The sequence below is a fragment of the Heliangelus exortis genome, chromosome 18 (genome assembly GCF_036169615.1).
Source record: "Heliangelus exortis chromosome 18, bHelExo1.hap1, whole genome shotgun sequence".
In the NCBI taxonomy this organism is placed as follows: domain Eukaryota; kingdom Metazoa; phylum Chordata; class Aves; order Apodiformes; family Trochilidae; genus Heliangelus; species Heliangelus exortis.
The window spans coordinates 13,900,931-13,917,245 of NC_092439.1; the positions used below are offsets into that span (position 1 = coordinate 13,900,931).

The 16,315-nt window shown below is 38.8% G+C and overlaps 1 protein-coding gene across 5 annotated transcripts in view; it reads right to left on the reverse strand.

The window, feature by feature from the left end:
• Nucleotides 1-2,063: 2,063 nt before the first annotated feature.
• The window catches only part of CPT1A (carnitine palmitoyltransferase 1A), a 42,046-nt gene continuing 27,794 nt past the window's right edge, over nucleotides 2,064-16,315 (reverse strand). For all 5 annotated transcript variants that reach the window (XM_071761585.1, XM_071761586.1, XM_071761587.1 and 2 more), the window contains 10 exons: nucleotides 15,092-15,287; nucleotides 13,850-14,038; nucleotides 12,782-12,887; nucleotides 10,926-11,042; nucleotides 9,786-9,950; nucleotides 7,703-7,837; nucleotides 6,882-7,034; nucleotides 5,235-5,339; nucleotides 4,132-4,224; nucleotides 2,064-2,624 (listed from right to left, as the gene is read on the reverse strand). In XM_071761585.1, coding sequence (XP_071617686.1) covers nucleotides 2,538-2,624; nucleotides 4,132-4,224; nucleotides 5,235-5,339; nucleotides 6,882-7,034; nucleotides 7,703-7,837; nucleotides 9,786-9,950; nucleotides 10,926-11,042; nucleotides 12,782-12,887; nucleotides 13,850-14,038; nucleotides 15,092-15,287 — 1,346 coding nt within the window. In that variant the 3' untranslated portion in view covers nucleotides 2,064-2,537. The remainder of the gene's footprint in view (nucleotides 2,625-4,131; nucleotides 4,225-5,234; nucleotides 5,340-6,881; nucleotides 7,035-7,702; nucleotides 7,838-9,785; nucleotides 9,951-10,925; nucleotides 11,043-12,781; nucleotides 12,888-13,849; nucleotides 14,039-15,091; nucleotides 15,288-16,315) is intronic.

Below are 16,315 nucleotides of genomic sequence, written 5' to 3' on the forward strand. Positions count from 1 at the left end.
AAGAAAAAAGAAAAAAGAAAAAAGAAAAAAGAAAAAAGAAAAAAGAAAAAAGAAAAAAGAAAAAAGAAAAAAGAAAAAAGAAAAAAAAAAGGAAAAGGAGGAAAAGGAGGAAAAGGAGGAAAAGGAGGAAAAGGAGGAAAAGGAGGAAAAGGAGGAAAAGGAGGAAAAGGAGGAAAAGGAGGAAAAAGAGGAAAAAGAGGAAAAAAAAAAAAAGAAAAAAAAGAAAAAGAAAAAAAAGAAAAAAAAAGAGAAAAAAGAGAAAAAAGAGAAAAAATCCAAACCAAACCAAACCCAAACCACCCACCCCAAAGCAAGCAGTGCATTATTCCTGCAGCTCCAGGATTACAGATCACTCTGAGGTTGTTGCACTGATCTGACACGGGAGCCTTCCAGCCACAGAAGGCTCATTTATTTCCACGCATCCTTTCCCAGGCTCTGTGCCTCATCACATCAGGTGTGATCATTACATCATCACATCATGTGATCATTACATCATCACATCATGTGATCATTACATCATCACACATGTAATCATTACATCATCACATCATGTGATCATTACATCATCACATCATTACATCACATCATTACATCATCCCATCAGATCAGATGTAATCATCACATCATGTAACAAATTACATCAGGAGTGCCCTGGGCCAGTGCCTGGGAGGAGGGTTCCTGCACTGATGTGACAGGCATTTGTTTAAGGATCTGGGATCTTGGAGGTTTCCCCACTTCCAGCACACAAAGGAGGCATTTTAATTGCTAGCTCAGAGTGAAAAACAAAAAATCAAACCGTGAAGAGGCATGGAAATGTAGAAATACTGGCCAGAAAGCAGCTTAAGCCTAGTAAGAGGTTTTATGTTGACCCCAAAAAACCTCGTAAAGTCACCCCAGCTCCCAGGCAGCGTTTGTGCTGTTCCCAGCAGGCTGTGTGTGAGCACAGGGAATGGTTCTGCTCTCAGGATGCAGAGGTAAGCACAGCCACAGAGCACTGCACACACACACACTCCATCCTCTAGAGCCAGGTTACCCCTGCACGTAGGTTTTGGGGTGAAACAGCTTCCCTCTCCCTCCTTGCATCCCTCAGAAACCACGTGAGACCAAGAGTGTCTTTCAGAAGAGAGAAAGCCAGGATTTCCCCTCTCTGGAGCTGTTTTCCACAGCTTTTCCCTTCCCATGCAGGTGAGTGGCCATGGGGCTGTCTCTCTGGGCTCTGCAGACAGCCTGCATTTAATTTAATTACAGTGACACTCCCAGGGACCCAAAAAAGCATCTCAAAGGACCACCAAAACCATTCCCCAAATAAATACATTAATTATTTATCTGTATGTCTGGGAAAAAAGTCACTCCTGCATCTCACCCACTGATGGATCTGTGCCAGTGAAGAGAGGAGCTTTAGGCTTAACTGCACCATACTCTGCTTCAAATTAAATTTTAATTTAAAAACTACATCTGCATTTAATTTAACTACAGTGACACTCCCAGGGACCCAAAAAAGCACCTCAAAGGACCACCAAAACCATTCCCCAAATAAATACATTAATACCTGTATGTCTGGAAAAAAGTCACTCCTGCATCTCACCCACTGATGGATCTGTGCCAGTGAAGAGAGGAGCTTTAGGCTTAACTGCACCATACTCTGCTTCAAACTAAATTTTAATTTAAAAACTACATCTGCATTGCTACTTCACATCCTTTACCACTAAGACAATGTAAAAACAACTCCCAGCATCAGCTTGTTTCCTGGGTTTAGGGTCTTTTTCTAAGGCACTCACAGGTAAGCACACAGGTCCATCCAGCTACACAGAAATGGAGTCAACACCTGGCAAAAGTCCTTGTGAGTCAGAAAAAAATGTGATAACTGCTAATTAGGTGACATTTTATTACCCAGTGTAGCTCTACTCCATGTTGCTATTTTTCCAGTCCCTCTCCCCCCCCAAGTTTCTACATCTTGGTGTGCCACAGGTTAGCAAGGATCATTTTTGTATAATTTAAAGAAATAATCTTTAACCCCGTGCCCAGACACCTCCCCAAAAAAACCAAACCAAGACCAATGAAGATAAAGAGCCACAAGTTCTGTCATTCATTTACATAAAGCTGCAGGTACACTAAGGAATATTCTGCTATTAATACATAGCAAATCAAACTTTTTCTAATATTGAAGAGTGTGTTTTATCCCTTTGATTCTGGAATACAAGTAGACTAATTTTTAAGTAAAAAAAGAGCAAGTATATACAAATTAAGAGAAAACTGCAGGAGTTAGAATATACATGACTTCATGCAATGATACTCTACTTCATCCCTAGAAACAGTAAGATTTCAAGTCATCCTTTGTGGAAATAGGGAAATAAAATCTCCCAAACTACTAAAAAAACCCCAATTAATTACACATTTGATACACTGCTAAGGTTTTCATAGGTGATCAAGAAGATGTTGACTCAGTGTCTTCACCACCTGCTGTCTGACAAATCTTGCTCATTTCAGAAGAGTTCTCATCCCAGCAACAGGAGATTGCTTGGCACCAGGAAGGTAAATCACTTGTTAATGTTTTTAGTAAGGTTAAATAAACCCACGATGTCAATCATTGCTTTTTGGATGTTTTTTCCAAACCGATGAGAATCCTTTAAAAAAAAAAAAACAAAAAAAACAAACAAATAACAAAACCAAAGATTTGTGCTGTCAATCAACTTGTACTGTCAACCTCTATGGCAAGAGAAATTTAATATTTTGTAATTTTGTATCTTGTGGAACTAGAGCATATATTTTACCATAAAATGGGAAATTTAAACCACAAAAAATTTTGTTAGATGCATTAATCCAAGTGTATGCTATTATTTACTTATGAGTTCTCCATTATGCATTTACTTTCCTACAGACAGAACTAAGATAATCTCTTTTTGAACTCCATGCATCTGTGGCCTTCTGTTGCTTTCAAGTAAGTAGGTTTTGGTATTAATTTTAATACAAGATTTTGTAAAAGCTGATTTTCAGAATTTTCAGAAAAGTCAGACTGGTGACCCAGATGTCAGAGCAGAAAAACACTTCACATTTTAGTTTCTGAGAGCATTCTGTCACTAGAAAAAAATTACATCAAGTATTGAAAATGCAAATCACAATTATCTAAGTGCAAGCAAACTATGAACTTGTTCTATTTATTTTAAGAGTCAGATGGATGGTACAAGGAAGAAATTTAGATTGCAATATAGATTATTAGGTATATTGCAGGATCTACTACAAAGACCCTACTATCAAGGCCATGCTGCCTTTTCTGCATGGGCCTTTGACTTGAGTAATAAGTAAAAAACCCAGGGAAATCCAAAGTACAAAACTGAAAAAGTCATCTGAAGAACAACTTGAACTATGAGAAAACAAAGCTGTGTTTCCTAATCCTTAATGATTAACCAAAGACACCAAGATCTCTCAGACAAGTTGAAGTCAAAAGAGGATAACTGGTTCACCTCTGTAATCCTGATCAAACTCAGCATGTTTATTTAAGTCATAAAAATCTGAAGGGGAAGGACAAACTGAAAGTTGACTCAGCAGACCTGCAACAGCAGGGTATTGAACAGATGACATCTACTACATTCTAATACAGGGTGTTACTCTAATAATTTTTTTTATTATGTTTCTCAAGCACTGAATACAACCTATGGGCCAGCTTCTTTTATGTTAAAAAAGAATTTTTTAATTTTTTTACTTTTATTTAAACCATGAAGACTTGAAGAGCAGGAAGCACACATTTTGCTCTGTCTTTACAAATGCAACTGGTGATAAATCAAAGCAAAACTGCTAAACAACAGGAGACACCCTTACTGTTCATGGGACAGAAATGAGTCATTTTATGAGTCCCAGGAAGCTACACACGTGTAAAAAGGCCCCTGGGTACATATTTTATGTTTGAAAGCATAAGTGAAATAAAATATGCTTCCCTTGGTGCATAAAGCTAGTAACTTTATAGAAATGGAGGCAAAAAAAACCCCAAACTGGCAAAACACTGTATGTTAAAAAAGAAAGAACATTATAAATATATGCTGCAAGTCCTACTATATCTTTTTAGATATTAAGTTTTACAACCAGACATCAGAACAGACACATTAAGGCACATTAAGGGAAAGGACTGATCCTTACCGTCTCAGAACAAGATATTTTGCTGGACACATGGAAATGGATGGCATTTTCACCCAAGATTATATAAGAAACACCATAACCATCATCAGCCACCTAAAGGAAGGAAAGAAGATAGAAACATGTTGTAGAGTTTCTTTTTCCTTCCATTCCTGAATGATTTTATATATAATTACCCAATTCTTACTGTGCTCTTTTTTAAAAATCAGTGGGGATTTTTCCCTCAAGCAAAAATTAAGCTTCCACATTGTATAATTGTATGTAATTTCTGTGTAGCTAAAAGCAGTCCTGTGATCCCTCTCATCATTCTTTTAACAAATATGCTTTTTGTAAACAGAAGAACCGAGGTCAGAGCCCCATAAAGTCTGCTGCACAGACCATCAGCACCTATGTGCAAATCCCAGTAAAATACTACAAGTCAGAAGGCTTGCAAAATCTCTTAACAATACCCTAGCTCCTGAAAGCCTAAGGAAGCTGTAGAACATGGTTTTATTCTTGACTTGGCCACTATTCACACTGAGGAGGGAAAGCAGAACAATGAGTGTAGCTTAATTTGAAACAAAGCATGAACACATTTTTTAATTAATCATGAAACATAAAGAACAAGTCAAGTATAATTACTTTTACAAATTGTAATCTTAAAATCCAGTTTAAATATTAAGGCATTTGTCACTGCCTGATGTACAAAAACTCTGGGCATAAGCAATGTGATATCAGATCTTGCTACCACAGATGCCTGTGCTGTATTTGATAAACATCTATTTCTTTAAGAATAATCCAGCCTTGTAGTCAGAAATGAAATAAAAAAAAGTGATGTAGATTTCTCTGAGCATAAGTAATGTGAGATCAGATTTTTCTACCACAGATACCTGTGCTGTATTTGATAACCATCTATTTCCTTAAGAATAATCCAGCCTTGTAGTCAGAAATGAAATAAAAAAAAGTGATGTAGATTTTTCTGAGCACATCCACATACTGGGAAAGCATTAAACATGCATTTAAAAGCACGTGTGGCACCTTAGATTGGCAACATTAAGGTTTTAGATGTGAAATTTTAGCATATTCAGGACTGTTTTTAGAAGTGTACTTATATTGAGCAAACATACTGGTCCAAACCCTCCACCACAGGATAACATTTCAGGGTTCTTCTTTAGATCAATGTGTTGCTGGGGTGTCTGACTTGTTGACAGCCTCCAGGGCTCTGACAAAACCTGTAGGAGATATGAAAGAGATGCAAATGTAACACACTGCTTAAGAGCATGCAACTTTCTGCAGGGTAAGTTAGACTGAATAAAGCAATATGAAGAAATTCTCCAGTTCCTGATTCCAAAGGAGGAACAAAGTATTTGACCCTGTCCTACACAGTAACTTGGTCTCCAAACTGACAAGACAGGGAATTGATGGATGGGCCACCCCATAGAATCATAGAACCATAGAATCACAGAATCATAGAATCATAGAATGGGCTGGGTTGGAAGGGACCTCAGAGCTCACCAAGTCCAACCCTTGCTCCACTCCCCCCGTGGTTCCCAGCCCATGGCACTGAGTGCCACATCCAGGCTCTTTTGAAATATCTCCAGGGATGGAGAATCCACCCCTTCCCTGGGCAGCCCATTCCAATGGCTGATCACCCTCTCCAGAAAGAAATTCTTTCTAATGTCCAACCTAAACCTCCCCTGGCATATGCCCCCTCCCTGGAAGTGCTCAAGGCCAGGAAGGATTGAAGCCCTGTGAAACCTTGTCTAGTGGGAGGTGTCCCTGCCCATGCAGGGGGTTGGATCCTGATGATCTTTCAGGTCCCTTCCAACCCAAACCACTTTGATTCTATGAGATTAAAAGAAAAGGCTAAACTTCTCATGCTACACAAACCATTAATGTATCATTCTGTCGATTCCTCAAAGATTAAAAGTTCTTTCAATAGCAATATTTCAACCCAGACCAATCTGGCAAATCCTGCATAACAGGTTTTGTTAACAAGATCATTAATGGCATGTTCAAATCCTGTAAAATAAGAAACTTAGATGAGAAGATTAGAAGCTCCCATCAAGTTAGACACTTGTAAAATTTTTTAAAATACATTTTACAAATCTGTGGAAGCTGTAGAAAGTTGTTTCATTTTTGACCTAACCACTACTCACACTTAGGAAGGCAAGCAGACAGATGTGTATAGCTTGAAGGCAAGTTGAGAAGTATTTTTTATTAATCACAAAACATGAATACATCCAATAAAATTACTTATAAAATCCAAACTTAAAACCTAGTTTAAGTAGCAAAGCATTAGTCATGGTAATAGTGACATTAGTGTTCTGCACCAACAAAAAAAAAAAAAAAAAAAAAATTGCAACATGCAGCTCCTTTAATTCACAGTGACTTAAATGAAAGTGATTTTGTCACAGTTCCAAAAGAACATTTTCAAAAGAAAACACTGCCTCTATTGTGCTGATGGAAAAATATGTAAAACCCACAAGTAACCGATTTTTTATTTTTTAATACTGACTATATCTTTCTTGCAATCCTTGATAACATATCTTACTATAAAGCTCACAGAAAGCATTTCTATAGGTCTATCAAGAAGTGCATACATGGAATAAAATGAAACTAACTTGTAAACAACCAGATATTGAGCAATGCCAGTTAACTCTTACCTTTTTCCTTAGGAAAAAAAAAAAAAAAGTACATATGCAGACACCACAAACTCCAAGTAAATAAAGTACTGTGTGCTGCAATGAGAGTTATCAATAAAAGCCACTTACTTCCTTCAGGAAAGGAGAATCTACAGCCAGGTACTTGGACACCACATAAAGGCAGAAGAGATGGCGGTCAATGCCAGAGCCAATCATAGCCAGGCGATACAAGTGCTGGTGTTTGGCAGCTGCAAGCCTAAAGAACTTGAGCTTGTTTTCATTCTAACAATGAAAAAAAACAAAAAAAAGAAAAATCAGTTAGCTGGGTTGAGGATGGAGGTGCAGAAACTAAGTTACATGTAATGGCTCTCAAGACCAGAGCACCTCGGGATGAGGTTCAAGAAAATGCATGCAACTAACATCAAATTTTAGTACCCCCTGTGTTTTCAACCCTGTGTATGGAATTTCAAGTATTAGCAAGTGTCTATCATTAACTGCTGTAAACAAATCTGTTATTTTAAGTGGGATTTAGCCCCAGAATCCCACGTTTACAACACAAGTTTAACACATTATTGCATACTTAGTTTCTGGTCTTAAGAAGTTCTAGGAGAGCAAATTTCCACATGATTTACAACTGGAACTGCAATGGCCATTTTAGAAGGCAAACTGACAACACTGGTCCAGGAATGCTTATCATTTTTTAAAAAGCCTTCTCTCAAGAGCTCAGGAGAAGGCAATTCCAAAAGCAGCATAAGTCAAGCAAGTAGGGCATAAGGCTGAGCAGGGATGTTCCTCTAGAAGGCAGAATGAAAAGGAAAGAGTAAGGACATTGTAAACAGTGACAATCTTTAAATGTTTAAAAGCTATTTGGGAACTTCTATGAATATCTATGATGTGTGATAACTCATGTGCCTCAAAAATTAGATAAAAAAACAGGACTGTGAACTTACACTTTCAGCTGGGTCTTCCATGGCCTGAACAAATCTACACGACTCCACAGTACACGAACGAACAGTTTCGGTCCTGCCTTCTCTGAACAAACGTGTCATAGAGGCTTCATATGTTAAAGAAAATTTTCCCATGTCCTTGAAAATGGAAAAATAAGAACTTAAAGGTTTAGCCAGACTTGTCCCCTCTTCGTAATCACAGAATCATCACGGGTGGAACAGATCTTCACGATCATCAAGTCAAATGCCTCAGCCCTACACCACCTTAACCACCAAATCAGCTCCCAAAGCCCCACATCTACCCCATTTTTTAATACCTCCAGGGATGGTGACTCCACCACCTCCCTGGACAACCAGTTCCAATACTTCAGCACTCCTCCACTGAAGAAATTTTCCCTCATAGTAAATCTGAATGTCCCCTGGTGCAACTTAAACCCAACTGATGCTAAGCAGTAAGCAGGAGTAGGAAGGAGGCCATTCCAAATTCCAGGACACTAAAGCAGCCTCAGGGTGGACATGTGATAACCACATGGTAATCCTACAGTAAAGTGTCCATGTGACCTCTGCCCCTTCTCTGTGCTTGTTTGATTGATGTTACTGCTGTACTTCCCACAAAAAACAGTTTTACATTCTTGAGTGCATCTGTATGAAATACTGAATCATAGAATCACAGAATCAGCTGGGTTGGAAGGGACCTCAGAGCTCACCAAGTCCAACCCTTGCTCCACTCCCCCCGTGGTTCCCAGCCCATGGCACTGAGTGCCACATCCAGGCTCTTTTGAAATATCTCCAGGGATGGAGAATCCACCCCTTCCCTGGGCAGCCCATTCCAATGGCTGATCACCCTCTCCAGAAAGAAATTCTTTCTCATGTCCAACCTAAACCTCCCCTGGCACAACTTGAGACCTCTTGTGCCCTCTTGTCTTGCTGAGAGTTGCCTGGGAAAAGAGCCCAACCCCCCCCTGGCTCCAACCTCCTTTCAGGGAGTTGGAGAGAGTGATGAGGTCTCCCCTGAGCCTCCTCTTCTCCAGCCTCAACACCCCCAGCTCCCTCAGCCCTTCCTCACAGGACTTGTGCTGGATCCCTTCCCAGCCTCCTTGCTCTTCTCTGGACCTGCTCCAGCACCTCAAGCTCCTTCCTGAGCTGAGGGGCCCAGAACTGGACACAGGACTCAAGCTGTGGCCTCCCCAGGGCTGAGCACAGGGGCAGAATCCCTTCCCTGGACCTGCTGGCCACACTGTTCCTGAGCCAGCCCAGGATGCCATTGGCCTTCTTGGGTAGCTGGGCCAAGATTTATGAGTTCATGGAATTTCATGGTGATATAACAGAGCAGGAGTTTATTTTACATAGAAACTAATACATATTCAGGACAAAATTAACAGAGTACTGACTAAATGGAGACCCCATGGAGCCCATCAGTGTCTTCCTCCTCCATCTACGAAGGAAGAATTCCTGACAAGGGTCACAGCTGCTGCCATGGCACTCACAGCAATAGGGGACACAGAAGTGCCATGGTATATTTATTGGCTGTCATTAACACCCCATCAAGATTTTCCCTAAGCTGTTTTTACACCAAGGAGACCCTGCTACAAGGAGACAGCTACAAGAAACCTGGGACAGTCTCCCCCCCTCGTGGCAAAAGCCCTAAAACCATATTTCAAGAAGCCTTCTCTGCTGGGAGCTTTTCTTAAAACTTTAGGAAAATGAAACCTCGTGGTTTAAGTAGATTCTCAAACTGTCTGCAGTGTTGCTTGTGGGACCTTACAGCTGTTTGGGCTGTATAAATAGTAACCCAAACAGGGCTCTGTACCAATTTCCACTGCATGTCTCCAATAACCTTGCACAAGCAGTGGAAGATCACTCTGGGAAGTTTGAAGTCTGAGTTGACAGGGTGCTGAGACATCTCATATAAACAATAATATTACAAGGGTTGGACCTGATGATCCTTGAGGTCCTTTCCAACCTGACATTCTCTGTCAGTCAACATTCTGACTACAGAATCTACACAGTCAACATTTTAATCCCAACCATGCTGTCCCCAGTGTAAGGAGATTCTAATAAAGCAGAATCAGTTCACTCTTCTTACCCGATAGTGAGCAAGTTGCAGGGAAAGTTGCACAAAGGCATCAGGGCTGGTTTTTGCTTTCTTTATTAGTCCCTTCCCAAAAGCATCAAAGAAAAAGGAATGGAAATCCACATCATCTGCCAAAGCTACAGCAGTGCTCAGAGACCTCTCAATCATTTCTTGGCACTGAAATAAATACATAAATATCTGTGTGTACATGTGCATGTAGTCAATGGCATTTGAGAACACTGTTGAAAAAATGCAACTATTTAAAACTGATCAATAAAAAAATGCTGCCTTAATGCATGCCAGGAACATTAACATCCAAATAATCCCCCTTTGGAGAATCAGGGGAAGTCATCTTTGCCTGAAAGCTACAATTCAAAAAGCTAATTTAAAAAATAAGTTTTAAGCCAATACACATCAGGAGTCAAAAAACTGCACTTTAAAAAAAACACCAACATTTAGACTGTAGAGTCTAAATTTATTAGATTACTAGATTATAGAAGAATATATAAATATATATATATATATATATATATATATATATATAAGATTACTAGAATATAGAAGAATGACCCACAGAGTTAGAATGCCAGTAGGTGGTGGCTTCCAATCTGCCATACAGGCTTAAGAAACATATCACACCAACCACTACATTTTTATTCAAAATCCAAATTCAAGTAGGTGATCTCATTTTGTCTGAAACTTAGGGGGGAAAAAAAAAAAAAAGTAAACCTTATTAGATATGCCTACAGAATTTCAAATTAAAAAAAAAAAAAAAAAAGACAACTAATCTCAAGGAACTATTACACAAGAGCATTTGTTGAGACAACAGAAATGAAACACCAGCAACTTGAACTCCATACAGTTACTATTTAAAATAGGTGGCTACTTAATTTTTGACATATTGCCAACCAAGAAAGTTTCTACTAAAAAGTCAACAAATCCTCACCAAATCCTCACCAAAATTTTTAGAGACTGATGTTAAAAACACCAATTATCTTTGAAGTAAACCAAGTAATGCCCACATATGAAATAAGCATCTTGCTGGACTAAAAGGAATTCAAAATTAATTTATAACGTTAGGTAATTGATTAATGATTTGGCTGCCAGGGAAGATGAGCTTCTTCCTCAAACCACTGGTTGTTCTATACTTACTTCTTCTGGAATTTCCCACTGCAGTTTAGTAGGAATAGGAATATTTTTATTGGTATCTCCTTTGCAATGCCCATCTTCTGAATAGCCCAGGTCAAGATACTCAGTTGCCATTACATTCTGCAAAGAATAATACTTCTTCAGAATTGCATCACACTACTTATTGCTGTGGAATTAAAATTTCATTCTGAAATCAATATAAGTCACTTCCAGTACATTGTGAAATACAATATACAATCCATTCCCAAATACCAAAAACAGCTGCAAGTGAAGCTCTTTTTTTCACCTCTTATTTGAAGCCACTTTTAGTTGTGTTCTGAGTGGGAAGGGTGCCACAAGCTCCTGTTCAAGTACACTGGGGCACTGCTAGATTATACTGAATTAATCACAATATTTCTATTAAAAACCCACCTCAAACTTAACAGTAATAAAAAAAGTCAATCTCAGTCTTAGATTTCACCATCTTTGTTCCATTTAGACTCAAGACTTTCTGCAAGTTTGTTATCAGTCAAAACTTACTCACTGAGAAACAGTTTATTTCAGAGCAACTGCCTATCCCTGCAATAATTTAGTGATTGTTAAGATTCATAATCCACTCAAAACTGCATTTTATAAGTGCATTAGAGCCCTTGGGTGCACAAACAGAATGGCTCCAAGACAAACACTACAACTTGAACAACAACTTGTATCTCTGTCACACAAGATATCAAATGTCCTCAATGTCAAAAAAAAAAAAATTAAAGAATTATCAATAGATTTGTGTCTATTCAAGATGGAAAGAAAAAGCTGGACAAAAATCCATTGTATGTTTGACATATGTATTTCTAACATCTTTAATTTAATTTTCTCACTTACTGTTCATAACATGCCCACTATGAAATAAAGCTCAACCCATTTTATCCTAAAGAAAGACAATCTGTAAGGTGCTAACAACAGGTAACTTTTTAGGAAATTAAATCTTAGCTCAGTCATCCTAATTCTTAGCAGAAAATGAAGCAGCTAAGTACAGAAATACGACCTAAAGCATGTAACATCATTCATTAAAAGAAAGCAAACTTTTTTCCATTGAGCCTAAACTCACTGTCAAGTTAATCTCCCATCAGTTTGGCCTCTTTCTTCCCTGGTGAGAGAACACAATGACAATTCTCTGCTCTTAAACAAATGGAAATGGTCATATAATAACCTAAGGAAACCACTTGGGGTACCAAGTAATTAGTGAGACTCGTTTGAACAAATACATAATGAGATCAGAACTGACTAAGGGTTTATGAAATATCTGAGTGGTTCAGTCATGTGACTATGGGTTAAAGTTTTCAAAAGAAAAAAAAAAATCAAATAGGATTTCAAGTAATAAACTAAGCTCATGATGAACAAACTTGACAAAAAGTGAATTTATTTCATTTTTTGCAAATACAAGAGAATTTAAGCAGCATAACAATCTGCAGCTTATCAAACAACAACTTAGAGAAGGTTAGACTCCCAAGGGTGGGATTTTTAATCCTTCTTGAGCTAAAAGGAGCACACATATATACAAAATACTCTGCCACAACAAAAACAGTCAACAATCTATTGATTTAAAATATTATAAGCAAGCAGATGGGGAGCTGTATCACTTCTATTAAGACTTCTATGCTCAGCAAGATGCAGAGACCTTTAATTTAAAGGACAGCAACCTTCTCTTTTAAGCAAGGGGTGTTTGTTTTATTTATTTTAATTCTACTGTTGCAGATGAGTGATTATGGGCCTGTGTCTACAGCAACATGAATGCAAGGGATTGGAAGTAAGTGATGATCTTCAGGACTGCTGCACAGGCCACATCACATTATCTTCTGCATGTACTTTTTGCACTAAACACCTACCTCCCACAGGTGTCCAAGAATAGGAGCATCTGCCCAAGAGTGTTCTGCATTCATGCCCATTTTGCCATTTTTGAATACTATAAGAGTGAATGTTTTATCAAACCATCTAAAAAGAGAAATTGAAATTTCTTTAGGATGTTGTACCTCTCAGTAGAATTTTAACACTGCAATGTCAACTCTCTCAAAAATTCACATTCAAATGCTTTCCTGTTTTGTTTTTTTTTTTAATAGTTTAGGTAAATACATGTGAATTTGAACCTCATGGAGTTCAAAGCCAAGTGCAAGGTCCCACTACCACAGTCAGGGCAATCCCCAGAATCAACAGAATGGGGGATTGAGCAGCTCAACAGAGAAGGACCTGGGATCCTGAGAGATGAAAAATTGGACACAAGCTGGAAATGTGTGTTTGCAGCCCAGAAACCCAGTCACATTCTGGGCTGCATAAGAAGCAGCTGGTAGGCTGAGGTCAGACAATTCTCCTCAACTCTACTCTGCTCCCACAAGACCCCACCTGGAATACTGCACAAAGCTCTGAGATCCCAGTACAAGACAAACATGGACCTAACAGCTTCAGGGGAGGGCCATGAAAATGATCAGAGAGGCTGAAACCTCTCCCATGAAGAAAGACTGAGAGCTGGGGTTGTTCAGTCTGGACACCTTCCTGAGGCCTAAGAAGAAGACAAGACAAACTGAGACAGACTTTTTGCTACAGGATAAGGGGCAATGGTTATAACAAACTGCAAGTGGGTAGGTTTAGATTTGTTGTAAGGAAGAAATGTTTTTTTATGAAGAGGCTGGAAAAGGTTGCCCAGAGATGGGTGTAGATTCCTCATCACTGGAGGTGTTCAGAGTCCATCTCAAAGGCCTGTTCAGCCTGATGCAGGAAAAAATGAGTTGTCCAACCTCCTTCCCATGGGCAGAGACAGGATCTTTAAAGGTCCCTTCCAATCCAAACCATTCAATGATTCTGTGTAATTTATCAGCTTTTAATTCACTAATTCCTATGTATTAGCCATGTGAAGTACTGAAATTGTGAAAAAGGAGTTTTCTACAGAGTCAATACTGTACCTGTCATAACATTTGCCATGCATTAAGGATTTTGCATATGCATCCAGTGACCTCACTGGATCTTCTTTCCTGTACCCTTGCTCAGTGTCATCCAATGTCACAAAAAATGCTGCTTTTTCAACAGCATCCAAGGACTGTTTGTTCTTTCCACGGCTGAAGTAAGTCTGACGAGCTTTAGCCCAGGGTACTCTGCAAAAAGAATTTGGTTTATAGCCAGATTACAAATTTGTCAGTGCTTTATCACCCCTAAGATCATTATAAAACATTCCTCCTATTTTTATCCTATCTGAAGCAACTACATTGCATTTAAAGTACGAGTGAAAAGCCCTAAAAATACACACATGGTATCATTCCAGGAACCAGTTCCAACATACAGACACATGTGTGAAGCTTAATCCTCAGAAATTCAACATTTCCCTAGCATGCAACACATATAGGATGGATCATCTAAATTTTTAACAAAAGAAAATATCTGTTATATGTAAGAAGAAAATAGTAATAATACATTAATAATGATGAAACAGATTAATTGCTGAAACATCTAAATCTAAGGATCTGGACAATAGTCAATATAAATGACTGAAGGATATATGAAGTTAAGGAAGTCCTGAACAATATAATTTCTGTATGGTTGTACCATATTTATTTAAAAATTTGTGTAGTTTTCCCAATGAAAGTGTTTCAGTTTGCTTTAAAGCAGACATTGAGACAAAAGTCTCCTAGTAAGAAAGTATATTAAAATCCACAGCTCTTTTTTTCCCTTGTCCAGAAACAACTGAACAGATTGAACTACATATGCTACAATTTAATTAAATTCAATGATCTTACACCCAGAACCATCTGAGTACACCTTTATTTCATAGGTGCTCAATCATGAATATGGAACAAGTTACTGAATTCACATTCTCCATCTTAGTAAGTTCTTCAAAATGCCAGTGAACCCCAAAGCAGGTGTAAAACTCCAATAGTTCAATATGTTTAACACCATAAAGCTTCAAATTACCACACCTGTGATAGCCACAACTACACCAAACTCATCCAGCTAAGGGTGGTCACTGCAAAATTACTCTAGATTCCATGTAGTTACAAGTGGCTGAAGAGATGTTACGTGTCAGCAGTACAGAAAAATCAAGGTGTCAGCAGCTGACTGCAGAGCATTTGAAAATTCCAAAGCCAATATTCAGTATGTACGTGACCCAACTACTTGGAAATACTAAAATTAGTTTTAAAATCATGCCATACCTATCTCCTGCAGTAAAAGCTGCTAGTTTCTCTTCCCCAGCCTGAGGCTCTGAATCATCATCCAGAATTCTTTGCATCTGCTGCTCAATTTCTCGGGGTCTCAGGAGCCTCCCATCGTGATACAGCCACACTTTGAAGTAACGGCCCTTGTGATACACAATGATGTGCTTGCTGTCTTTCACATGCTGGAGAGTATCTGGAATTGCAATCACTTGGGTGAAAACAAGCTGTTTCAACACACTAATTAACACCAAACACCTAGTGCATGCACTACTAGCCACAAATAATTTATTTTAAGAAAGGAATAAATAGTTCGGCACGAACGGTTCCCTTGTGTTATTTCAACTACTCCTCCCTGAGACAGTCACACACCCAGACCTAACAATCATCCCCATGCACTGGCACCACCAGTTTCCTCACTGGACACCAATATTAAGCAAAAAAAAAAAAAAGTCATGATGCTGAGAGATCTGAGGGACATTGTACTGGGAGAGTTGTACATGCTGGGTGCTCTCAGGGAGTGCTCAGGTTTGGTGGGTTTGCTCCTCTGGCTGATCCTAAGCTGCTGGACCCACACCTTTCACCCATTCCTGCCAAAGATGGGATATCCCTGCCTGGATACAAGAGGCAGAAGCATCAGTCCCACTGTCAGTACATTAATACAATGGATTGTGAACTGAGGAGGAGCCCTGTAAAGGTTAGGGAAAGCAAAAAAGCCATCAGAGTGAGGTAACTACTTCCAAAACCTCAGCCTGAGTCAGGACACCCCAAGGATGTGTTTCAGGCACATCTTGTGTCCATACAAAAAGAGAACTGCTGGAGTGTAAAAATCAAAAGTGAGTTGTTTGGTCTAAATCAACAATGATTTGACAACTGTTACACAGAATCACAGAATCATCCAGGCTGGAAAGGACCTCAGTGATCATCAAGTCCAACCCTTCTTGAGCCCCAGCAATTTCCTTGCAGACACCTTACTTACAGGCCTGATACAGATTTTATGCACCTGGAGTACAGATGTCTTGTAACAAAAAAAAAAAAAAAAAAAAAAAAAAGGTTTCCTTTCTCTTGCCAGACCAAAAAGTCCATTATGTACACATGAAGATGCATGTAACACACACAGGGTTCCTATTAAAATAGGGGAATGGAAAGACATAAAGGCTCTTCCCTGCTTGAAACAAGTGGTTGACTCCAACTTTTTGTTAAGACATTAAAATTACACAACTG